The 25,647-nt window shown below is 31.8% G+C and overlaps 2 protein-coding genes across 10 annotated transcripts in view; both read right to left on the bottom strand.

The window, feature by feature from the left end:
• The window catches only part of LOC106079918 (kinase suppressor of Ras 2-like), a 61,529-nt gene extending 57,153 nt beyond the window's left edge, over positions 1–4,376 (bottom strand). For 4 of the 5 annotated variants that reach the window (XM_056011864.1, XM_056011878.1, XM_056011887.1 and 1 more), the window contains exon 1: positions 2,866–4,376. The gene's annotated coding sequence lies outside the window, so the exon portion shown is untranslated. The remainder of the gene's footprint in view (positions 1–2,865) is intronic. The other variant, XM_056011873.1, reaches the window with a different exon arrangement.
• A 424-nt stretch (positions 4,377–4,800) lies between these two features.
• Positions 4,801–25,635, bottom strand: LOC106079909 (coiled-coil domain-containing protein 93-like). 5 transcript variants are annotated; one of them, XM_013241173.2, is made up of 21 exons: positions 25,491–25,635; positions 20,535–20,648; positions 19,784–19,878; positions 17,471–17,582; positions 17,272–17,370; positions 16,329–16,385; positions 15,871–15,968; positions 15,082–15,118; positions 14,269–14,355; positions 14,043–14,090; positions 12,036–12,122; positions 11,489–11,605; positions 10,795–10,931; positions 8,396–8,477; positions 8,205–8,279; positions 7,906–7,977; positions 7,494–7,602; positions 7,266–7,348; positions 5,973–6,010; positions 5,567–5,651; positions 4,801–5,456 (listed from the first exon to the last, which is right to left on the bottom strand). In XM_013241173.2, the coding sequence occupies exons 1-21, from the start codon at positions 25,575–25,577 to the stop codon at positions 5,295–5,297; spliced, it is 1,881 nt and encodes a 626-aa protein (XP_013096627.2). In that variant the 5' UTR covers positions 25,578–25,635; the 3' UTR covers positions 4,801–5,294. The 5 variants fall into 5 exon arrangements, with proteins under 5 accessions (XP_013096627.2, XP_055867881.1, XP_055867890.1 ...); XM_056011906.1 differs by lacking the exon at positions 12,036–12,122; XM_056011915.1 differs by lacking the exons at positions 20,535–20,648; positions 25,491–25,635 and adding an exon at positions 20,116–20,148.
• Positions 25,636–25,647: the final 12 nt, after the last annotated feature.

Raw genomic sequence — 25,647 nt, 5'->3', positions numbered from 1 at the left:
CATTGAACGAAGGCAGCTATTGTTATTTGACGGGACACAATGCTTGCCTGTTGTCTTATTGATGACGTGATGGTGGGTGTTGAATTGGCCAGTGAATCTGGCCATCTCGCAGCCTGCGACTGGAATAACAGAATTAGAAGTGGGGTTTTAACGGTTGGTATCGGAGAGGGCTAGGTAGTGACGACGGGAGTGTTCATTATTGTCAATTTATTATCTTTGTTATTTAATAACTACTATGTATTCTCTTACACTACCACTAGCGCGGTTTGTTAAAGGGAAACAAAATTCATTGTAGTTCCCTTATTAACAGTGTCCACCATAGGAATTGTCTGAAGAGGCAGGAGGGCGGCCCTCTGACAGTTAACCAGAATCCTCATGGGTACTTTTTTGGGCCTCGAAAATATCTTCAAGGTCACCCTTTCTGATGTTATCAGGGTATATTGTTATTTGAGTTAACTTCCACAGTCACTTAATTCTCAACCATAGGCTTTCATTTTTTTTTAATGTTGCGAAATATTGGTACTGCAATATCAATGATAATTGCTGATTTTCTTTTTTTTTGACCTAAACAGTTGATTTGGTCAATTGAAATCTATTCTCTCGATGTTGTATGCAGTAATGGAGGTAGTGGACAGTTTCGGAAACATCCAGTGGTATATAATAATGGAAATGGAAATGTCTCACATGACTACGAAAAACCCACTTGCGACCTACATATTTTTCCCCATCTCGTGCATAAAAAACTGTTGTCCGATGGCGGTCTGTTTAAGTTTTCTTTTCGTCTTCTGCGCCTGTCTTCAATAAGGACTTTTCAAAGGTCTCAAATGTTTATCCCATAGCCTTTGTGAGAGCTCTCCAACGGTCTCTTTCAGAGGCCATCTCCAGCCAGCTACTTTCCTTTATGCCAGTGAGGATGAAATGGCGCCTGAGTTGCATAAGATATACAGTAAAAAACAACAACAACATATTTTTCTTATTGCGATAGCGTCTTGATACCAGATGCTGATAGAGTAGTTTCAGAACTTGGTTATAGCTCTTACTCTTAGATAAGTAGATTCTGACAATGCTGGGCAACCTGCTCGATCAACATGCGATATTTTATCTTATTATTGAAGCAATATTATATTGTGATAGAGTCAGCTCAGCATAAATAAGTAAATTTGATGTTTGGTTCCATAAGATTGTTAAAGCCAGAGTGGTAATGGATATTAACTCCCCACTACTTTCACAATGCTTCCAATGGCTTGTCAGATAGCCTCCGAGGACAGCCACGTAGGGGAAGGAAGACTGAATTCAAACCTCTACTGCCTTGGGACTGATACTCAAAATGAAAACAAAAACTTCGGAGTCAACCCTAAAAAAAAAACAAGAGCCGACGACCCTTAGGCAGCTTGCAGCACACTATGTTACACCCTATCAGACTTAGGCGATAAACCATCGATGTTGATACTTTAAAATGATGTGACTGTGTGACATTATTTATATATGTTATAAAATTGACAGAAAGATAAGTGTCAGTGTTAATATCTAAGTTGTTATCACTTCGTTTCTGACAGTGTCCTGTGTTAGTGTCAAGTGACAAGGCGGGGGGAGGGGGTACCATAACTTTTTTTAAAAAAATTTAATACCTATCAGCTGGGTTTTATTTTTTTATTTTTAAAAGGGCAAAATATTATCAGTTTAATCTCGAAAATTAGAAGACAAAATGATTTTGAGTATTCTCGTTCTAATAAAGTAATATTTCTGGCATCGCATCTCTTACTTAATACATATTGTAATTGAAGATTGTAGTCTAGTAACAATAATATATCATCTTTAACTGTTTCCATGGTTACCTGCATTATTAAACTCCATTCTCTTGACAGAGTTTGAAAAGGCGTCCGCCCTCCATAACAGAAGTTCCTTTATAAGGGAAATAACCGAGATCATGTTGAAACATATATGCCACGATTACCATTAGGGAACCAAAAAAATAATAATTTGGCGAGCCTCCAGAGAAAATGGAAATCTAATGGAAAACAGACACATTTTGTATTGGAGGATGTTGCGGCAGGTGGACTTCTATATATGATCTAGGATCATTGAAGCCTATTACTAAAAGTGTTATTAAGTAAAACATGTAGGCCTATAGCTACAATACAAATGTGAAGGCCGCGTGGTATGTTATTCAGATTCATATGAAGTAATCACTTGTATGTAGTAAACACGTTTATCATTTGTTTACAATTCATTGGCTGCTCATTTAATTCATCTTCAGTCTTCAGGGCCGTTCTCAGGCATAGGCAAACTAGGCAACCGCCTAAGACCTACAATGGGGGCCTCGCACAGGACTTTAAAGAAGGAAGTCTAGAGAGAAAATTGAAAATCTCAGATCTCAAAAATAGAGTAGCACTATGACTCTGTTTACCTTCTCTGTCTCTACTACGGAAATTGAATGAATTTCAGTTATTTGTCGATTTAGATAAAGATACGGCAGGTCTTTAATAAATTGCGTAATTCTATTTTTCGCTGATATTTTATTTCGTTTAGGGCCGCCAAATGACCAAATTCACTTCAATTCATCTACCCTTTCATCTTACTCAATATTTTATATTTATTTAGTTTTTGCCTGCAACTGTTGAGTATTTCATGTGTGAGTGTGTGCGCGTGTGTCCCGAGAAGTGCTGGAATTACCTGTAGGCAACAAAGAAAAAATTGCCTAATATTGTAAACAACATGGGCGTTGCCAAAGGGGGAGTTTGATTTATAAAGGGCCCCATATCTCATATTGATTAGGGCCTTATAAATTCTAAATCCGGTCCTTAACATAAAATTAAATTCTCATTCTAGAAAGTAAAAAAAACAACAAGCAAACAAAAGTCTTACCATAGCAACAAATGGAAAAAACAAGAAAAAAATCTGAATACCGGTATATAGATATATTGAAGAAAATAAATTACACAATTGTCTGCTATTTTTTCTTGCACTCACGAATTGGTCTGTATGAAATAAATAAGAAAAAAAATACTCTGTAACACTAAACAAGTGAGAATTGATCACCAATAGATAAACACATTTAGCTCACCCTTCAGCCCCATCATTCCGTGTCGCAGACAGGTTTGGAACCGGTGAAGGGATGCTGTAGGATGGTTCCGGCGGCTTGGAAGACAAAGTTTGCCCTTCGATTTTTATCGTTTGTCGTGAAATTTTTTATGTTCGAGCTCTTGAATCTGAATTATTCATCGGAAAGTGAAATCGTTTTGGTTTTGGCTGCTGCTTAATAAATTAAAAAAAGGAGAAAGAAAAATAATTTTTTTGTTTCGCTTTGGAAGACAGTAGAATGAAAATAAAGTTAGTTTTTGTTGTTTAGTTTTAGAACTTGTTTTAAAGGTTTAATTTATGTCTGAGACCAAAACGAAGGCTAGATGTCATGTCAATGGAAGGTGTCTGGGGGGTTCTATCATCGATTTTGGAAAATAAAATAAAATGGTGTGGGGTGGGGTTAATGTAGTTTTATTTAGCCAAGAGAGTGAATAAAAAAAAAAAGGCTCTAACAAAAGAAATCGTGACTTACAGGGTACTGCCGTGGTTTAAGAAGTAAGCCTACTTACTGCCATGTTAACAGCTACTGATGTCTTGTAACAGCTACGGATGTCATGTAACAGCTACTGATGTCATGTAACAGCTACTGATGTCATGTAACAGCTACTGATGTCTTGTAACAGCTACGGATGTCATGTAACAGCTACTGATGTCTTGTAACAGCTAGTGCGTGTGATTTTTAAACAAGAGGCTTGTGTGGAGGTGCCAGGACAGAAATGTTATATCGACATTGAGCTAAGTCACACAGCTGCTACGCCACTGCGTCAATCTTCAATAATTTGCCTAAATTGTCTGGTATGAAGTTAGCTACGCAACACAACCCTCTCCCAGCCCCTCACACAGAAATCAATTCTAGCTTTGTAACACATGTAGAGGCTTGTGTTTGTTTGTCTAGGCTCCGAGAAAAGATTCGCTTTAAATGGGTTGGTGGTTTTTTTTTCGCATTCTCTATAGAAGGGCTGTGGGGGGAACATTTTAAAAGTCAAGTGAGCCAGACAATACAGCGAGGGTTATAAAATAATGTTGCAAAGGTGTCGCCCATTACTCCAAACGTATTAATGTCATCATTGAAAAAGATTGTGTGTGATTGAGTGCAAAAGTGGGTGGGTTGGAGACAGCAGCAATATCTTTATCCTTAAAATAAAGTAGTGGATTAAAGGTATAATGGTTGGAGGGTTATGGTTCTGGGATGGCAGAAATGTTGTCTAGTAAATATATAAAGAATATAGGTCATGTTTTTATGTTTTATACCTTTAAAGGTTCACAATGAGTGTTTTGGGACATGCAATTGGTATTGTTTTTTTTTTTTTTTTCATTTTCAAATATCAATTTATGGATAGCAATAATCAAATACATGAACTGAACAAAAGAAAAAATGATAATTAATTGTTTATAAATATTTATTTATTATAATTTCTTAAATAATAAAATAATGAATAAAGGAGGTTTATTTTATTTTCATAAGCTGGTAACATATTAACACTATCATTTATTTAGATTGTAAATACTGTTTTTTTTATGAATTTCACTTAACTTACTTGGTTTGTGATAGATTAGTAAGGACTAAGAAATATAACTCATGTTTGAATAACTTTTTTTTTTGTTGCAGTGACACAATTTCAGTTCTCAAGATGTTTTTTTTTATAATATTTATTATGTCAAGGCTGTATCTACAATCCTATTGTAAACTAAAAATGACTATGATAAATACTGGGCATATCCATGAGCTGATTTCAAGTTAAAATTTAATATCATAAGGAAATACAATCAAAGCAAATGCAATACAATGAATTCATTTTGCACCTTAAAGTTTAGCACATACATTAGCCAATGAAACAGTTTTTCTCATTTGAGAGAGAAATTTTTCAGTACAATTGCATTACAACTTATATTATATTAATGATAAATTAGTACCAAAATTATAGCATTTTCTCATTCAGGAATGGATACATGAGGGGCCAAACCAAATCAAACTACCTTTTGCTTGTCACTATATTGTATCTTCTTCCATTGCAACAACTATTGTTCTTTTGTTTTTAGAATTCAATGTTAAATGTGTAATATATAAATAGCAATTCAAATACACTGGAGGAAGGGAAATATCACAGTATACATTAAAAGACACTTACTAAACATTAACTTAATAAATGCTATCCAAAAATTTCACATCCAAAACTCTAAAGACCTAACATCATCCATCAACTTGATAAATTCTATCCACTTCGTAGTTTTGACAGCAAAATTTCATTTTTGCGACACTCCTCTTTGAACTCTTTGACTGTCTTGAAATACAATCTCTGTTTCTCTATCAGGTCCTGGTGCTGGTCACTGAGCTGGTCTCTCTTCATCTTCTCTTCTTGTTTTTTCTTCTCCGCCTGAAAACAAAATTTTAACACATTTTTATTTTCAATGTGAACAATTGTTAAACTCAGATTTTTTAAATAAATAACTGTTTACAAGATGTACACAGGCATTGTGTCTTTACCTTAGCTTTGTTTTGTTTAACACCTTCCACAATTTGTTCAAACTGTTTCAGGAAAGCTTCTTTATTGGCTGGAGAGGACATGGCGCTAAACAGATCAGAAATATATTCCAAATTATGAATGAGAAGTTCATGTTTTCAGCAATTTAAAATTTTTCAATTTTTTGAATTTATGTCAAATATGTATCAGTATTGTATTCATGAAAATCAATTGATTTTTAAAATCCTTATTAGCAAAACCTTTTTCAACAATCAACACTTGTATAAAGATCTACATTTTTTTAAAATAAATGTCAAAAAACAAGTTAATCACATTTTATAAAACAAGCTTTTCTAAGACTTATATGTGAGTATAAAAAGTAATGTGTTCATTAATATGTGGAATTCTAATAGAGACAAAAATACTTACGTTTGGAAATTGTCATGAATGGAATTCAAAAGTTGAACCTTAACATTGTGAACAAAAAAAAAATTAAGTTTTTAACTAATATCACATGCATTAATTTGGTAGATCATTCAAAGACAAATATATTTGGAAAGAAAAATTTCTCAAACTGCTAAAATACTGTGCAGTAAAAGAAGCCAATTTGATATTATTGGTGAATGAAAAAGGTTTGTTTAGAATAAATTTTGGAGACATGCTAAGAGCAATAAAAGCAAGTCTTATAGAACATCACACTGATCTAATTTTATCTGTTATTGATCATTGTGTATTTTACAAAAGCTTGAATGTTGATTTTAACTGACTGCCAATGTGCCTCTAACTTCTTCAACATGATGGAAACTTGATTTTTGAAACATACTATGCCCACTCTGTTTTATATACTAATCAGCTGGACAAAGCTTTGTATTTATGGCCTCCTTTAGTAGAGAAACAACTATGGAGCATCTCATGGAAATGAGATAAATGCCTGGGCATTAGTTATGGTCAAAAGGATGTCCCCCACACATCAGTTCCCCCCCTCTCCACATAGCTGATGTATCCAAAGGAGCAGAAAGTGTCAATACAGTTTGGGATCAGCGGCATCACAAGCTCTGCCAGGGTGTAACAATGAAAGCTGCTAACTGCCTAAGGGTCACTGTCTACAGATTTTTCCTCAGGGTTGACTCCCGGAGCCTTTCTCTGTGCTTGGGTATAGCTGCAAGGCAGCAGAGGTTTGATTTAAGTTTTCCTTCTCCTAGGTGGGTAGCCAGCAATGGCTAACAACCCCCCTCCTGCTTGAAGCTTACTGGTTTAGGCACCAGTTATTTGCCTTCACCCCTTCTCCTGTTAGTGAAAACAGTTATGCAAGACTCATCATGAAGGCCAGAAGTTGGACTGGTTGTCAGAGGCTATTTGATATGCAAGCTATCAGGAAGCATTTTGTAGGTAGTGGAGTGCTTATATCCATTACCACTTCGGCAATGATAACTTTGAGGAATGCCTTGTACACTGGGTGAGTAAATAGCAAGACACAAGAATTTGAAGTATAATTCTAGACAATTGTGAATATTAATCCTAACAGCTGAAGCTACAGATAGGTGAGAGAATGAAAAAACTAAATGTTTTCACAGTTGATTAAATAAGAATTCAATAAGATTGTTTTAAAAATAAAAATTTAGAAACATTGGCAATAATATTTACACTGCGTTCAACATTTGTGTATTAACTTACCTATAAACAGTGTATACAAATTGGACAAACATCTAAAGCATTACTGACCTCTTTATTCAAATAAGTTTTAGTATCTTCAAGTGTGTTATAGAGAGTAAAGAATTGTTTGGTTTCAATGTGCTTCGATGCCACTGAAGAACAAAAATTGTATGAATATTCATAATGAAATTTTTATAACTGTAATTGTACAAAAAAAAAATTACAAATTACATATAAAAGTAATTACAATGGTCATAAAAAATTTCTGCTTTAATTTAAAAAAAAAAAATTATCTACCCTGATTATACAGCTCCACAAATCTACGCTGATACTGGCTGAGCTCTGCCCTGGATGGGACCTCATCAATTTTTCTTTGAAGGGCAGCTATTTCACGGTTTTTCTTGGCCTGATTTTATAAATGATTGAAATTCTTTTATTTTATACTATAAATAAAGTTAAAATAGAAATGCTTAATACTAAGAAAAGTGAACTGCATCTGTAACTTATCAAATGAGAAATGCTTAAGATTAGAATATTTTTTATCCAATGATCATAAACTCTTTCAAACTATATTTTGATTTACATGGCATTTTATAATGTGATTTTGTATGTATTACATATACAAGAATCAAAACAAACCATAAACATTTTTGAAACAGCTATTTGTATCAGAATGCAAGAGTGAGAGATACAACCTAGAAGTTCTTACCAACAAAAGTCGGATCTTGTGCAGTTTTTCCTTATCAGCATTGTATTGTTTGTCTATGAGAGTGACACGCTCCTGTACAAATGATCAAAATATGCAACTTTTACAAAGCATTGTTACTTCTACACAACAATTTTAGCTCAGCTAGAGCATATTAAAACTATTGCATCAATCAGAACATCCAAGTTATTGCATCTATCAAAGTAATCCGGTTATGTATCAGTAAATTTCGATTCACAAACTTTTACATTAATATTTTTTGAAAGATATTCATTAGAAAGCAATAAAAGTTATGAGCTGACCTTGTCTTCAGAATCCGCTTCATTTCCTTCTTCTTTGAGTTTTTCAATGTTCTGCTTCAGTTTTGCCATTTCTTCCTATGGTAAATAAATATTTTGATTAGGCTACAATGTTAATGAACTAAATAATAAATCTGTATAATCAGAAAAAAAAAATTATAGGAAAATAAAAGTAGAAACATTTTACTAAGTACTTTGCATTGTGCTTTAAACTCTTGCTCTTGTTTTTTCAAACTTTCATTCTTAGCAACTAGGGCTCTTAGAGTCTGAAGAATTCTGAAAAGAATAAGCAATGTTTCTTCTCCTTGATTTGTTCATTGCATTTATAAGAAAAACTACAACACATTCAATGTATCTACATTTAAAAGAAGTGCAACAATTAAAAATGAGATCATGAAATGTAGAATGAACAAAAAAACTTACAAAAGTTCTTTAAATATACTATTTTATCTGAATATAAACATGATAGGTCTCAAATTTGTATGTGTTACGATTAAACTCAAAAGTATCTAGTCAGATTTATAAAAAAATGTTAAGAGATACAAGTGATACTTATGTGATCATCTATGTCCAGTATTACTTATATGATCATCTATGTCCAGTGTTACTTATTTTATCATCTATGTCCAGTAAAACTTATGTGATAACTTATGTTCAGTATTCATTAGAATTAAAGGAGAACAAAAGCTAGTCAATATTTTCTGCTTAAATTATAATGTCGGCCAAAATTAAAAATAATAATAATATCAAAGCAATAAAAGCTTCACTTTAAAAAAAAAAAGATAAATGAGTCACTTTGAGCTGTTTAAAATTTCATAAAACATTTCTTTTATTGAATTGAAGAGGAAAAACTCTTTATGAATCTGCTAACAGTTTACAAGCTAATGTAGAGATCTGAAACATGACAACAGTGTATAAGCTAATGTAGAGATCCGAAACATGACAAGTTTATAAGCTAATGTAGAGATCTGAAACATGACAAGTTTATAAGCTAATGTAGAGATCTGAAACATGACAAGTTTATAAGCTAATGTAGAGATCTGAAACATGACAACAGTCTATAAGCTAATGTCCAGTGTTACTTATTTTATCATCTATGTCCAGTAAAACTTATGTGATAACTTATGTTCAGTATTCATTAGAATTAAAGGAGAACAAAAGCTAGTCAATATTTTCTGCTTAAATTATAATGTCTGCCAAAATTAAAAATAATAATAATATCAAAGCAATAAAAGCTTCACTTTAAAAAAAAAAAGATAAATGAGTCACTTTGAGCTGTTTAAAATTTCATAAAACATTTCTTTTATTGAATTGAAGAGGAAAAACTCTTTATGAATCTGCTAACAGTTTACAAGCTAATGTAGAGATCTGAAACATGACAACAGTGTATAAGCTAATGTAGAGATCTAAAACATGACAACATTATTTAATATAATGTAGAAATCTGAAACATAACAACAGTCTACAAGCTAATGTAGAGATCTGAAACATGACAAGTTTATAAGCTAATGTAGAGATCTGAAACATGACAACAGTCTATAAGCTAATGTAGAGATCTGAAACATGACAACAGTCTATAAGCTAATGTAGAGATCTGAAACATGACAACAGTCTATAAGCTAATGTAGAGATCTGAAACACAACAAGTCTACAAGCTAATGTAGAGATCTGAAACATGACAAGTCTATAAGCTAATGTAGAGATCTGAAACATGACAACAGTATTTAAGCTAATATAGAAATCTGAAACATAACAACAGTCTATAAGCTAATGTAGAGATCTGAAACATAACAACAGTCTATAAGCTAATGTAGAGATCTGAAACATGACAACAGCCTACAAGCTAATGTAGAGATCTGAAACATGACAACAGTCTATAAGCTAATGTAGAGATCTGAAACATAACAACAGTCTACAAGCTAATGTAGAGATCTGAAACATAACAACAGTCTATAAGCTAATGTAGAGATCTGAAACATAACAACAGTCTTCAAGCTAATGTAGAGATCTGAAACATAACAACAGTCTATAAGCTAATGTAGAGATCTGAAACATGACAACAGCCAACAAGCTAATGTAGATATCTGAAACATGACAAAAGTATTTGAGCTAATGTAGACCTTGAAATCTGATTCTAGCAAATTTCATATTTACTTTCTAGCATTGTTAGCATACAATTGTTTTTTTCTCTCTTTTTCAAACCAATAATTGAATTAAAAAAACAACAACAGGAAAATGTTCTTTCCATTGATGACAAAATGTAAGTACATAAAGTAGAGAAGACATGAGTTGTTTTTTTTATACTATACAATATTTATTATAGAACAATAGAGAATTCTGCCATCTAAAAAAGAATACAAGCAAAAATGTATAAGTTGTGAAAACACAATTAGATTAAACTGAACTGTAAAACCATCAAAATAGTTACTTTACACATCATCAGAAGTTTTGATCTGTAGTTTAAATTAGTCTATAATTATAAATATTATTATAAGTATTTTTATTAACAAACTTTCACGGGGTGTGTCACTTGTTCGTGACTAATTTACCAATTTTAAGTAAAAAAAAAAAGTTATTTCCCCTGAGTTCTTACCCTTGATTCTCTGAATTCTCTATCTGGTCTATTTCTTCCATCTCCTGATCTATTTTGTTACTCTCTTCCTGCACTTTATCTAACATTTCTTTAGTTTCTACATAGGCTGAATAGAGCTGTTTATGTTTAGCTGATAACTGAAATAACAATACAGATTAAAATATTTATAAAATAAAATGTTTACATATATAAACGTATACCGCTCTTGAAGTACCATCATGTAACTTTTACTAGTATTGTTGTTGGTTGATGCCATTGTTGGTCTCCTTCAGTCGAAGAAAGAATATGATTCCTCTCGCACAAGTGAGATGAAAGCCTGGGCATTGTTTATGGTGGGAACGATGTCACCCACACAGCAGTTCCCCCCTCTCCGTGCAGCTAATGTATTTTACTAGTATTGTTTTGTTAATTTAGGTTGTGATCTTGTTTAGTTTGTTTATGGTAGTTTGGCTCCAAATAAACCATATCATGGTCATTGTCATAGAAAATCATGGAAATGTAAACTAGTTTTAGCTTGTAGTGACTATGATCAAAGCCTCTTCTGTGTAAGGAAAACAAAAACAAATTTTACCCAAGATTAGGAAGAGGACCTTAATTGACAGTTAGACACTCACTGCCATATAACATAATATTTTTATATTTTATAATTCTTTTGTTACAGGTAAAGAAATAGTTAAACTAATATTTCACAAACCTCGTCATATTTACTTTGTTGAGCTTCGATTTGTTTCTTCAAGGCTGTAGTGATCCTCTTATGTTGTTGCACACCTCCTTGTCTTTCTTGTTTTTCCGTTTGCTCCCTTTCTGCTTGCTAACAAACATAACAAAATATAAATGATTGCCAAACATGATACAAAAAAAAAAAGAAAAGACTTTCTTTAAAAAATGCAGCATATTTTAAGTCAGTCAAATATCCACTTTCGCTATTATTCTTGTCTACTAAATATTAGATACAGATTTTTAGAATTATCAACAATCAACACTTGTACACAATTTTTTATAGATCTATACACAAAGTTGATGAACTAATTATTATTGCACAAAACATGCTTTTCTGAGGCAAATAAATGATAATTTGAGTTCCATTGATTAAATAATAGAAATATAAACATATAACAACTTTTTAAATATAAATATGATATGATCCCCTATCAATGCTATTTAGCTGCTCTAATTTTTATATTGTTTTCTATTATTCAGTTTTCAGTTTTAAAGATAAATTTAGAACTTCTAATCCTTACTTTCTGTGCAAATTCTGAGGCGATTTTCTGGATTTCCTGTGATTTTAAGCCAACTAACGATCCCACAGCACTCGCTGCAACTTTACCCTAGATGGTGGGGGAAAAAACATCAAACATGCAAACAAATATACCATGAACATGCCAAACAAAATTTAAGTTGAGTTAAATTAGTTTGATAACACAAAATTGGGAATGAAATAAATAAAGCTAAAAAAAAAAAAAAAAAAAGGAAGAAGAAAAAAACAATAAGTAGATGCAGCACAAAAAATATTATATTATGCATTCTTTCAGAGCAGTTGTATTCAGAATGGAACAGCCAGTCTTTCAAGAAACAACAACAAACACTATATGCTTTGCTGTGCAAAGAAAATTTGTTTTAATTTAGTCATTAGACAAAAATTTTTAAAAGCAAAAATTTGAAGAGGGTAAGGCATCTAAAAAACTAAATGCTTTGCTGTGCGTAGAAAAATTTGTTTTAATTTAGTCATTAGACAAAAATTTACAAAAAGCAAAAAAAAAAAAGAGGGTAAGGCATCTAAAAACTAAATAATTAACAGCAATAAAAGAAGCAAGTATAGTTATTGTCTAACTGACGTATTTACATATCTCCAAATTTACAAGAGTAGAAAAAAAAATTGAGATCAAAAGTTAAAAAAAATGAACCTAATTTTATTTTTTAAAAAATATTTTTAAATGTAATTTAAAAAAAACAAAAAACAAGCAATATATAAAAATACTTGAAAAACAAAACAAGCAGAGCTTATCTAAAGAGAAAAACTGCACATTTACAACTATTTCTTTGTAATGTATAATTAATATTCCTTTTTTTAATATCAAACAAAATAATTAATTACCAATTAACATATTTAGCCATATCTCTCAATAATGTAGAAGTATTTTCCTTTTTCCATATTGAAACAAATAATAATTACCAGTAATTAATTGACTAATTGGTTAATTCTTTTTATTACAATATCTCTATTCAAGTCAGAACTTCATGGAACCTTCATGCATGAAACCTGGATGCATACCGCAGATCTAAAAAATGGCTCTAACAATTTTCCTAGAAATTTAACAGTTGATGTATATTGCTGAGAAAAGAATTACTAGCTCATTAGTCACATGGGGAAAACTCTAGTTTGAATGTTATAATTTTTCAAAGTAAAAAATAAATAACTCTAAATTAGGCTTGAGTACTAGACTTGAAAAGTCTATCATGCTAAGGAATTTCCAAATTTAAGGAATTATTGTTTCAAGAGTTTAATAAATTTATGTTCAGGAAAATTTTGCCCATTGTCTTCTAAGTCAAGATTTAAAGGCCTATCATTGGAATTATTCAATTAGAAAAAAAAACATGGCATAGTCAGCTATAGTGTACCAATATTATAACTGATAACAGAGTATATTTAAAGTTTTTTCAGGTTTATCGAAAGATTATCTAAGCTTTACATATATTTTTTATGTAAATCTAATATAGATTACATCTAGATTCTAGATTAGATTTTAAGAGTTCTAAATCAGAAGTCTAGGTCTAGGGATAGATCTAGTTGTCTATATAATGAAAATACCAATAGTAATTTCAAAAGTATGCGTTGCCCTCTGGCAGAATTGGTAACGTCATACATTCCTATAGCTGATGGTGTCAAAATCACAGGTTCTATACCTGGTTTGAACCAAATATTTTGTTTAATTAATTTTTTATATATTTTAAGTTGTATAATGGAGGTATTGCCTTTTAAAAAAAAAATTGCATCTTTTAAAGTTTTTCTGATTTGTGTTTTGTTACGTACAATAAATAATTGTGTAATGTTTCAACTTGATCCAAGGATGGTTGTGGGAGAAGTTCAAAATTTCAGACATACAGAGTGAGTTGATTTAAACTTTAAAAAAAATAATTTTGTTGTCTATTTTTTTTAACTTTACACCAGATGGTAAAAATGTATTTTACAAAAGCATTTTCTTAATTAAGTTGCAATTTAAAATGAATGATGTAAAAAAAACACTTACTTCCTTCATTTCCATGGCTGACATTCCACTCATCAAGGCTTTGATTCTCTGTGAAATAAAGAAAACAAGCATAAACAGACATTGGTATATATATACATATATAAAACATTTTTTTCTTTAAAAGCCTCATTTATAATAGTCTCAATTATTTCCCAATTTAAAAAAATGAAAGATCGAAAATGTTGTTGTGAATTAATTTGTTAATAAAATCAAACCTGTGACCAACCTCTTCTTCAGCCTCAGCATCATCTTCATCATCAACAGTGTCTTTAGTCATTCCAGGAAGTAAACCTTTCTTTTTGGCTGCACTTTCCTAAATCAGAAGGAAAAAAACAACTACTCTTTAGTTTGTATCCAAATACTAAGTATCACAGTATTACAACAATAAATGTAAAATTAATTACACATTTATTAGTAACAAATCCAGAGAGTCTCTTAGTGGAACATATAATTTTTAAAAAAGGATTACCAATAAAAACAACAACTTAGAAACATTATTTTAAAACTAAAGACAAAATTTGTAGTTAGGTATTTCATAGAAATAGTCAATCAGGATTATTTAATGATAGATTATAATATATATATTTCATTTTTACAATAAAAAAGATATTTATAAAATTTAGGGTGTTTGAAAAATGCTTTTTAAATCCTTGTCCTGGAATAAGCAACTAGGTCTTACTTTTTATATCATATTAACAAATGCCTGTAATTGTAATTTAAGATATAAAACAAAGGCTTTTTCAAGTAGCTATTTTTAATTATCAAAAATACTAAGCCTGTAGTGATAACCAGAATTACAAAATTTACTGAGGATCTGAGACAAAGATGCCCACACATAGAAAAAGATAATTTTTAATATTGTTATTTAGTAGGATATTTTAGTTTTCCTGTACACATGAACCTATAATTTGTGTGCCTAAAAAAACCCTCAAAGTTTATATGATCCTTATTAACATTTTAGATTGACATCCATATTTTTATACAATTAAAGGAAATCAAAAAGACTATTAACTAGAATACAACTATTATATGTATATACCTTTTGGTCTTTATCAACATGACTAACTCCATATTGTCTGGGAAAAAAAGAAAGAGACTATGAGGTTGGATTCTAAGTAAAAACAGTTCAACAAAAATTAGGCTAACATCTGTGTGTAGTTAAAGTGGTAAATGTAAGATAATCATTAGCTTTCAATGTGAAGAGGATAAAAAGCATTTCTTTAATTTTAAAAAAAATATATACTTATAATGTATTAATCATTTGATAAATAAAGAGAGCTTTGCTTTGGATTTGCAGTGAAGGATGAGGGATGTGTGGCAGAATGACATGAATGGCTTGGCTATCTTAATGATAGGAATCAAGCTTGAATCCTGACATGAAATAAGTTGGGTTTTTTTAAAGATTTGACCCAAGCTGAGATGTTTTTACTGAATGCCTCAAGAAGCTTTCTCCCAGATGTCCATAGAGGGATTGAACCAGTGGCAATAAAAGCATGGAAGAGGTGCTATATAACTACAAGGACTGTGATCTCAGAAGTAGTGACTATTTGATCAAATTTTGTCTTCCTGCAGACAATCCTTGTTCATTTTGTTTTTTGTATCAACTGATACAAAATGGAGAGTAACAATTTCTGTTATTTTTCCAAACTTTGCATAATTTGTTAGATATCTAGTTCTGCCTTTATATTCTACAAATAACAAAATAAAGCACAAGAAAACAAATGTCTAATTGAATGTTATGAAAAAAAGTTGCATCTTTAGAATGAGGGAGAAAGGTTCTGAGACATTTGTACAACAGAATATAATCAAAAGTGATTCACACAAATACCTTCCATATTCTAATAAAGTGGACTGAACTCTTGTTTCTTCATCTTTCAGTTTGTCAACATCATGACGTCTGTATTTCCTCTGAGGCTTGTATACATCCTTCATTTTTGTATTAACACATAAGTAAAACAAATTTTGTTACAAAAGAAAACTTATACATAATGTTTTACATTATAAGATGTGTTGTTCTTTATTAACAGATATAAAAGGGGGGGGGGGGAATCCAAACAACTTTTTTTTCTGCTCATCTTCTTCTACTGCAATAAACAATTTACATCACAACTTTCTAAAAACCTGGCTTCATTGACTAGGAGACAAAAAGGAGTTGAAACCCTTCATAAAACAAAAACAACAACATTCTAAATCTAATTCTTAATTAAACCACAAAACATAATGTTTGATAAGGAACATTGCTCTTAAAAATATTACCCAGATAATGGTAGTCAATTTTTATTTTACCTTGACATTGGACAAGGTCTCAAGGGACTTTTCTTTCCCCTTCTCAAATAGCTCATCCTATAAAAAGTAAGAAACCATAAAAAACTTTTTGATCTTCTTTTCATACTAAATGATAAAAAATATACTTAATGCCTAAAAAATATTAATATGTTTTGACATATATAACTTTACATTGTGTATATTGCAGTAGATAATCATGTATGTGTTGTGCTTACTTTAAGTATTATGTCTTGTAAATTAGTTTACTTTGTTTTCATTTAGTAAAAAGAAAACACTCCAGTTCAAAAATTGTGCTCATGCTTCCTAGATTCAAGTTTCTTATCTCAAACATAGAGTTATACTTTTTTCACTTTTAAAACTAACAGTTTGTTCTTTCTAATCAGACATGTTTTACTTTTCCATAAGTTTTGCATGAAATTTAAAACAGGTTAATCATACCAAGTATTTTCATAGTATATCAACTAGAATGGACACTTATCTAGGGCAGTGATAATACAACAGTGTGTGAAGTAACAGTACCTGAGCACTCTAACTATGAGTGTTATCAAGTCAGTATAATACTAGAAAACTACTTAAGCTATTACCACAAGGCCTACATAGAGAACTGAGATGACATTGACAAGATGACATGTGACTCATTCTAATGTAGCCAGACTCAATATAAACTTTGGTCCATTTTATTTTTTTTTACTTTTTAAGAAAAATTACAATTTAAACAATTCAATACAGCAGCTGTCTGATTGTTTAGCTATATACTGAATATATAATAAATATATAATTTCTGAATAATAAAGAAAAGTTTAAAACAATATGCTTTTCAAATAAATTAGAGTGACTATAGAGACAGTGTTCACATCAAACTAGCAGTCCTAAATTTTATTAAGTTTAGGTGAGATTATGCATAGCCAAATAAAATGTACAATTTTCAGTAACTCAACTTTACCTCTGGCATTTTATGACTTTTATTGAACTGGGAGATGGAGAATGAACGAATATAGTCTCCCATTTCTTCTCTTGTCTCTATCGCTTTCTTCACTAGCCACTGTAAGGTGAAAGCATTTTTTAAAACTTAATCAGTGCTAATTCATTAAAGAAAAATGTGTGGATTTTACCCTCTCTCCATTTCTTTTATATTTACTTACTTGCACTACAGGAAAGATGTGAATAAAATCCAAGCCTTGAATTTGATGAGGCTCAATACGATGAGGGCATTTCATTCGTGGTAAAACTGCAACAATGGATTCTGTCAGGGCACTGGTATATATTAAAAATAATTTCAATGATTAAGAAAACTGCTATTTAGGACAAAAATTAAATGGACAATAGAAAAATTGAGATGTGTGACATCATACTAAATGAGTGATGGCAGTTTTGTTGTATAGGGAAATAAAGATTTCCCATTGACACATTGAAGTTTAAAGGGGTGGGTTTGGCCAACACAATAACAAACTGCCTTTTCTTTCAAAGACAAGGGTACTCACAACATAATAGGTTGTTTATATAAACCAGAAAAAAAAGGTGTGGCAGAGAGGAAAAACTTGCTTTGCTATTTATTAAGAGTCCAAATTTCTTGTAGAAGACACATACTGTATACAAAAGTAATGAAAACATTAACTACAATGAAAAATATTTAATCATTTTAGATTTCTTCCTAATGGATTATGAATGAAAGAAAGTGTTTATAACATAATTTTAAAAAGTACAAACAAAAATGATAAATCTTTATTTACAAGGTCATTTCAAAGATAATCATAATTAATAACAATTCATTAAAAAAAAAAGGCAATGTATAATATAATAAATTATCATGTCATTTTGTAACTGATTAGAGACTGAGGTGACCCAGCCATCTCAAAAATGAGATAAGACTATAACTTGTGCACTTCTATTTAAGTTATCTTACACACACACAAACAGGTTTGTAAATACAGAAGCTCTTAGAATGCAACAAAAATAAAAATAAAAAACCAAAAAGCAAATAGAGTAAAAATAAACAAAAATTTTTCCTTTCAGAGGAAACTCCATTGGGGAATAAAGGCAGTTCAAGAATGATTTACAAGAAGCTAACATCATTCCCCTATTTAAAAAAGGAGAACAATTGACCCAGGAAACTACAGACCAGTTTCACAAACCAGCATCACATGTAAAATCCTAGAAAACATAAAACGTCATAACTCATCATTAACCACTTAACATCATAAACCACTTAGACAAATATAATGTCATACTGACTTAGGTTTCCATGTATAAGGTCAATCTAGGATTTCTGGGACAAGTTTATTTTCTACGAAAATCCAATTCTTTACATACACTTTGTTAAAAAAAAGTCTAAAAACTGTAGGAATTGTAAACCAATGCAAAGGCTGGTACTGAGGGCCATGATAATATTCACAAAATTCGCTGATGATGCGGCTCTTCTTGCCCTGCTCTCAGAGAGCTCAGACGTAAATGAGTATTTCAAAGAATTAGAACACATTGAGGAATACTGTAAAGATAATTTTTTATTATTAAATGTAAAAAAAAACAAAGAAATGATAATCGATTTTCGTAGGGACAAGAAGGAAAATGATATTGTTTCTGTAGCTGGAGAGACTATTGAAATTGTGCAAACCTTTAAATACCTTGGTACTATCCTAGACAATAAACTAAATTTTACTGCAAATACTGATTATATCAGCAAAAAAGGGCAGCAAAGATTACGACTACTAAGAAAACTGTCCTCGTTTAATGTTAGCGAAAAGGCCTTGGCTATGTTTTATCACGCTCACATCTGCAATATTTTAAGTTTCAATATCACTGCCTGGTATGGCAATCTGAGCATTAAAAATAAAAATAAACTTAATAGAATCCTAAATGCTGCTGGCAAAATCATTGGCAAAAAACAAACCCCATTTGGGCAGTTGTTTGAGACAAACATCTATAAAAAAGCTAACAAGATCCTCGAAATAAAGAATCACCCTTTGTGTCAGGATTTTGTGATTTTACCATCACAAAAGAGATACAAGACACCGATAGCAAAGACAAACAGACACAAACACTCTTTTGTTCCCCTGGCAATCAAATCATTAAATAAGAACAATCTGGTATAAACTTTGTCACATGTAAATTATGAGTGAGTCTGGTGTGAATGTACACTCTGGTTTCTTATAGTTATAATGTTTTTTGTTTGGTGTAATGCACAAATTGTAAGACAAATTTCCTTACGGATAATAAAGATTATTATTATTATTATTATTATAAAATACCACACCAAAAAAAGGTAATAACTAGAAGTCCAATAACTTCCCTTTTTCCTTTAAATCAAAGTGACAGTTTTAATTATTTTCATAATTTTAAGTCTCTAACAATAAATGGCCTACTTACCTTACAAAGTTATTTGAATGCATGTTCATTAATCTTAGAGTTTATTTTTTAAATATGTTTTAGTGATTTAGTAGATTCTTAGCAAAACTCACATTTTCTGACCGATAGTTGAGTTTTCTTGAAACAACAGATCCACATCAACATCAAAGTTGCAAGTAGTGATGCACCATGTCATCCCTCCCACCACCTGAGAAAAACAAAATTAAGCCAATTCATTTTCATATTCACTCTATGAAAAATAAGTATAGCTATGACTATCTATCAGGCGCTCTGCAAACACTGCTGGATCAATAGATACAACTAACTCAACAACTTGATACTCGGGCTCCAGAAAGCATAATACTTTAATGAGTGTAGTTTAAATATATTATCAAATACTGTATAATTGGCAACAAAATGTTTGACTGTAACTGCTGTACTGAACTTGTAATGGAATTTCCATTTCATCTTGAACTTATTCAACTGTCCCACTTCTGTTTTCACTCTCTTTATTATATCAAATCCATCAAGGCCTTCTAGGAAAATCATAGGAATGCCTGTCTTATTTTTAGAACATCCCATGACCATATCATGTGTGATATATACTGGAAGTGCTCACATGAATCCACAATCTGCTTGGGATACGAATCCTGTGTAAATGTGTCAGCTGATCACACACAAGGCTACCCGTACCAATGTCAGCAATTCAATTATAACAGTATCAATGGGAAAAAAATGCCTTTTGCTGAATGGAACTGTCAAGGCCAACTTACATGAAAATGCCTAAAGCTCAGCTGGAGGTTTAAGAAAAAAAAAATCTATCTTCGCTCTATAAATAATATCTATTTTAGGTGCAGTTCTTACTTTATCAAATGGAGAAAGCCCTTTGATCCTAGCTCTGAAATATCCAGCAGCCAATAAGAGATCAATAGTTTGTTGAAGTTTGACATTTTGTTCCTCATCCTCCCTTGTCTCAACCTAGGTAGACATACAACAAAAGCATATAGTCTCAACAGCAAATTAACAGTCAATAAAATACATAGAGCTTATGTCAAAAAGTAGAAGCCATGAGTTTAAAAAGGGATTACAGTAGTCAAGTAATAGAAATTTAGCTTATTCCAAAAACAGCTTTAATATAAAAGTAGAAAAGAGACAACAAAATAAACATGTTTTTAGATCTCTAAATGCAATAAAATAAACATCCTTATCAACAAGCTACAAAAATGATTTATCAAAAAAAAAAAAAGATAAAAATGAGAATCTATGCTTTAGCACATTTTTAACTGTTGCAATTAAAGCTTTTAAATGGGTATTTATTGAAATTCTTATAGCTACACCCGTACAGATAGGGCTAAATATTTTCATGCAATATGCAAAATTCAACAGCAGTCCTTAATCTCATGATTCATGTTCAATGCTTGAACCCAAAATGGGATCATGTGTAGAGAAAAGTGTAATTGGTAGCCAGTGTGTCAAAAACAAATACTTACAATAGCTACTTACAACAGCTACTATTTCTAGTTTTAAAAAGTCATATCTAACTCAAAATTACACCAGTCTAAGACAGACATGATAAAATCCAGTGATGCCCAAACTACGGAATGCGGGCCAGATCCACCCCGCGGTGTGGTTCCATCCGGCCCGCCTAAACATCAGCACAAAGTGAAGAAAATTTTTTAAAAGGTTGAAAAATGTATTTTCCATAAGTAAGGACTTACACTTTTTCTTCGATGAATTTCATTCCAATCTATATTATTCTATTTTTCATATTATTATTTTTTAAATGAACACGATGTATATTTTTTAGAATACAAGTATTAAGAGTTGTTTTAGGTTTTTGGATAATTCCGCTGCTGTCTTGAGCTAGACGTGTTCTTAACATCTTGTGTGTAACACAGGGCATCAAGTCTGCATCATTTTTGGTAACGTTCTTTTAATATCAAAGAGATTGCTAAGTACCATTTAATATTTGTTAATTAAGGTTAGGGCCGTAGAAACGAAAACTAGATTTTGAATATAGAAACTTCCGGGAAAAGTAGACATATCTTTGCTTTTATGGAACATAATAAAAAGCCAACATAATTTGTACAGAAAATGTGGCTGTTTTTACAAAATATAAGAAAGTCATTTTTAAAGCAAAAATATGGAAGCATTGTTGGTTTGAGCCGCAAAGAAAAAGATCGCTAAGTTTCAACTAGTTGAGCATCTGATGAGAAAAAAAGAGACAAAAAAATAGTTTATCGTAAGGGCAAGCTACAGAATTGCTCAAATTATGAGAAATTTGCTTTCTAGCAGTGATGAAAGAATTTGTCCTTTGGAAAAAAAAAGCTGTTAAAGCATTGCAAAACGAGTGGACAATATGAGTACAAATTTCCATTTAAAACTAAACTAGTATTTATAGATCTACCTATCTGTCTAGATCAATGAGTTTTGTCTTAAAATATAATTATAAAGACAAATATACTCTCAATCTATAATTTAATTTTAAAGTACATTGAATAAGATGCTCATAATAGATTCTAGATCTATGATACTTAGATTCAACTTAGCTTACAACTTGGATAGATCTAGATTCTAGTATTAAAAGGCGGGTACATCTACATTATTCTACATCTTTATAATCTTTTATTATATACTAATATAGACTCTAGAATTAGAATGATCTAGATCTATAATGATGTACACCCACAAAGAGTAGATTTCAGCAGAAACTCTTCAGAAGATCAAGGAAAGAAGAGAGAAGAAAGCAGGCATGAACAACAGTAAAACAAGAGCAGCTAAAGGAAAAGCACAAATAAGAATATACTGAAATAGATTTTAATGTCAAGTGTAGCATCAGAAAACATAGGCAGAATTACATTGAAGCACTGACAAAAGAAGCAGCCCTTCAGAACAGACAGGCAGAACTACATTGAAGCACTGACAAAAGAAGCAGCCCTTCAGAACAGACAGGCAGAACTACATTGAAGCACTGACAAAAGAAGCAGCCCTTCAGAACAGACAGGCGGAACTACATTGAAGCACTGACAGAAGAAGCAGCCCTTCAGAACAGACAGGCAGAACTACATTGAAGCACTGACAAAAGAAGCAGCCCTTCAGAACAGACAGGCAGAACTACATTGAAGCACTGACAAAAGAAGCAGCCCTTCAGAACAGACAGGCGGAACTACATTGAAGCACTGACAGAAGAAGCAGCCCTTCAGAACTGTACCAAAGACCTGTACTCAGTCATCAAAAAGATGCCAGAGAGACCAGTAAAGGGCAAGAATGGTGAAGCAAGCTTGCATCCAACATAACAAGCCCTAAAATAAACTGTAATCCCCAAGAAAAGAGGAAGAGGTGATAGCCCAGGAATACATGGTGCGCGATTTGGAAGCAGATGCCAAGCAGATAGGCAAGACATGGGGACAGTTGGAGAGTCTTGCTTGGAACTGAAACGCCTGGAGGAAGCTGGTTGGTGGCCTATGCCCCAGTAATTTAATTTTATTCTAAAATCTGTTAAATGTTTTTTGTATGAAATTTTGGCCTATGAATCAAATAAATCAGCTCCAAAAACAGGGTAAATAATAAATGTTGGCCGGTTCATTAGCATAGACTTAGCCAACCAAAAAATATAGTCTTAACCCTAGGAAGAGGTAAACTCATAGGAAAAAAAAACTGACTTACAAATTTTAAATTCTTTTTTCTTACATAACAAGCTAAATGATGTAAATGGAAGGAAATTGGGTCAGAATCATTGGAAAATGGACAAGCACATTATACAGTGCGCTAGTTTCATATTAAATATCAAAATAGAGATGCAATAGTAATGACCAAAAAAAACAGTGAGTTGTACAGTAACACTTTAGTAACAGATTCATTTATAATGTATTGCATATGACGTCCAGAATCCAGAATAAATAAATTACTCTAGTCTAGAACTCTAGATCAAGTTACTCTAACTCTAGTCTCTAGTTTAAGTCTTTAAGTCCAGTTGGTAGATCTTGATATCTCTTCTTACTACTAGTAACTAAACTACTACTACTACTGAGTACTAGGCGGCTACTACTAGTGAGTACTACTATTAGTCTACTTGTTTAACTAGTCTAATCATGATCTATAGTAGATTCTTATATTAGGCACACCGTATTCGGGAACTAGGTCAAATTTTTATTTTATTTTTTTATTTGGTGACGGTTTAACTTACAAAAAAACTGAAAGCAGATTCTTATTCTGCAACTAAAGGACTATAAAAATAGCTGTGTTTCTTTGAATTACCACTCATAGTCAAGATTTTATTTTAAAATAAATCAGGTCACTTCATGCTCCTATAATAAACGCAGTTTTTGTGCTTTCTCCTTTAGCGCACATCGAGCACCGTTAAGAAACACCACTATGTTATTGCTAATAAATTATATCTGTGTTAATAAAAAATTATTTAGATTGTATTAAAAGAAGTAGATACACTTCTGCAATATGTATTTATAGTATATTGCCTCTCTCTCTCTCTCTCTCTCTCTCTCTCTCTCTATATATATATATATATATATATATGCCTACCTATATAATCTATGTGTAGAAACAGACAGAAATAAATCTATTTAATTATAGATGTATAAATTAATTATTATAATTTAATAAACATGATATTTTCAACTAGGCTACATGTATTCTCTGTCTCTTTCTTTTAATTCCCATCCAAGGACCCTCTTCTTTTCATAATTTGGATGTTCATTTTGTTACACCTTAACATCCCCTCCCTCCCATAGATGCTTATAATTCTTTTCATGACTCTCTCCCCCTTCCCTCCACTGCCTGTATGATAGGTTGTGACACTACAACGGTTAGTGTATACCTCTCCTCACCACCAGCGCTCGCCTGGCGTGATCACCTGCAGTGGGCATGGTCTCTGGCTTCAAATTAGCAGCCCGCACTTTTTCTTTCATTCATAAATTATATATTCTAGATATCTCGATCTAGGTCACATTTATTTATTGAAAAAAAATCAGATTTATTAATCCCAATAATATTTCTTATTACGATTTTGCCTTGTGCACTATAGGAGAATGTGTTTAATTCATTATTATTCATTGAAACACCTCCTTTTTTAATTTTATTTAACAGCTAACAGTATGAATGTGATTGGAATGTCTTTCTAAAGATGTTTGGAAGCTTATTTTGATAGATCCACCAGCCTACGATCAAACAGGCTCATAATATAGCCTTCATCCCTTATATGGGTATGAATTGCCGGGGGAGGTTAAAACAATAGCTTTACATACTTGGTTACTGAGAATCTAAAAAACTGCCATCTGCTTTGGAAAAGCGGAACAAAAATACAGGAACTTATCTAAAATTGGACATGCACTGTCCCGAAACGTCCTTTTTAGCTCCAAACATAAAAACAATTTAATTATAAACAAAAAAAGCGACGTGTTTCTAAAAGGAGAATTCGATGAGCTGTGCCTAATAAAAGAAGCTACTGACTATAGATCTAGTTCATCTAGTACTAAGTCGTCTAAGTAGTATAGACAGTATAGTATATTAAACTCATTTAATTATAATCTAGTAACTATAATAGTTTATAGATCTACTAAGTACTAGAGTCTATCTAGTATTAAAATCTAGACTAGTACTACTTACTAGTTTAGTACTAGATCTAGACTCTAGTACTAGATCTAGATTGAGATTCTAGTACTGAGTACTACTCTGAGTAGTCGTAGATCTACTATGTTACATAATACAAGTACTAGAGTCTAAGTTAATTCGTGTAGACTAAAAAAAATAAAAATGTATTTCATAATTTAGGATTACTAATCAAACTAATAAGGATCTAAACACCTCAACTCTATTTCCATCGGCATCGACTACTGCAAACTTTTCAGAACCAGATCGAAGCCTCCCACCAAATTTACTGGTAGTCGCCATTTTTTGTTTGTTGTATCATGTGACTTTCTTCATGACCCGGAATACAAATGGGGGGATCCCAACCTTTGAT

The sequence above is a fragment of the Biomphalaria glabrata genome, chromosome 1 (genome assembly GCF_947242115.1).
Source record: "Biomphalaria glabrata chromosome 1, xgBioGlab47.1, whole genome shotgun sequence".
In the NCBI taxonomy this organism is placed as follows: Eukaryota; Metazoa; Mollusca; class Gastropoda; family Planorbidae; genus Biomphalaria; species Biomphalaria glabrata.
The sequence above is the reverse complement of the archived record's forward strand: the minus strand, read 5'-3'. Positions and strand labels throughout refer to the sequence as shown.

Excerpts from the sequence above, each read along its gene's own strand:
- LOC106079909 (XM_013241173.2), bottom strand. The coding sequence starts at position 25,577 with ATGGCGACTACCAGTAAATTTGGTGGGAGGCTTCGATCTGGTTCTGAA. Across the intron at positions 19,879-20,534 it reads GGCTTTCTCCATTTGATAAA|GTGGTGGGAGGGATGACATG; the intron begins GTAAGAACTGCA and ends TGTTTTTCTCAG. Across the intron at positions 17,583-19,783 it reads TCAACTATCGGTCAGAAAAT|TGCCCTGACAGAATCCATTG; the intron begins GTGAGTTTTGCT and ends AATATATACCAG.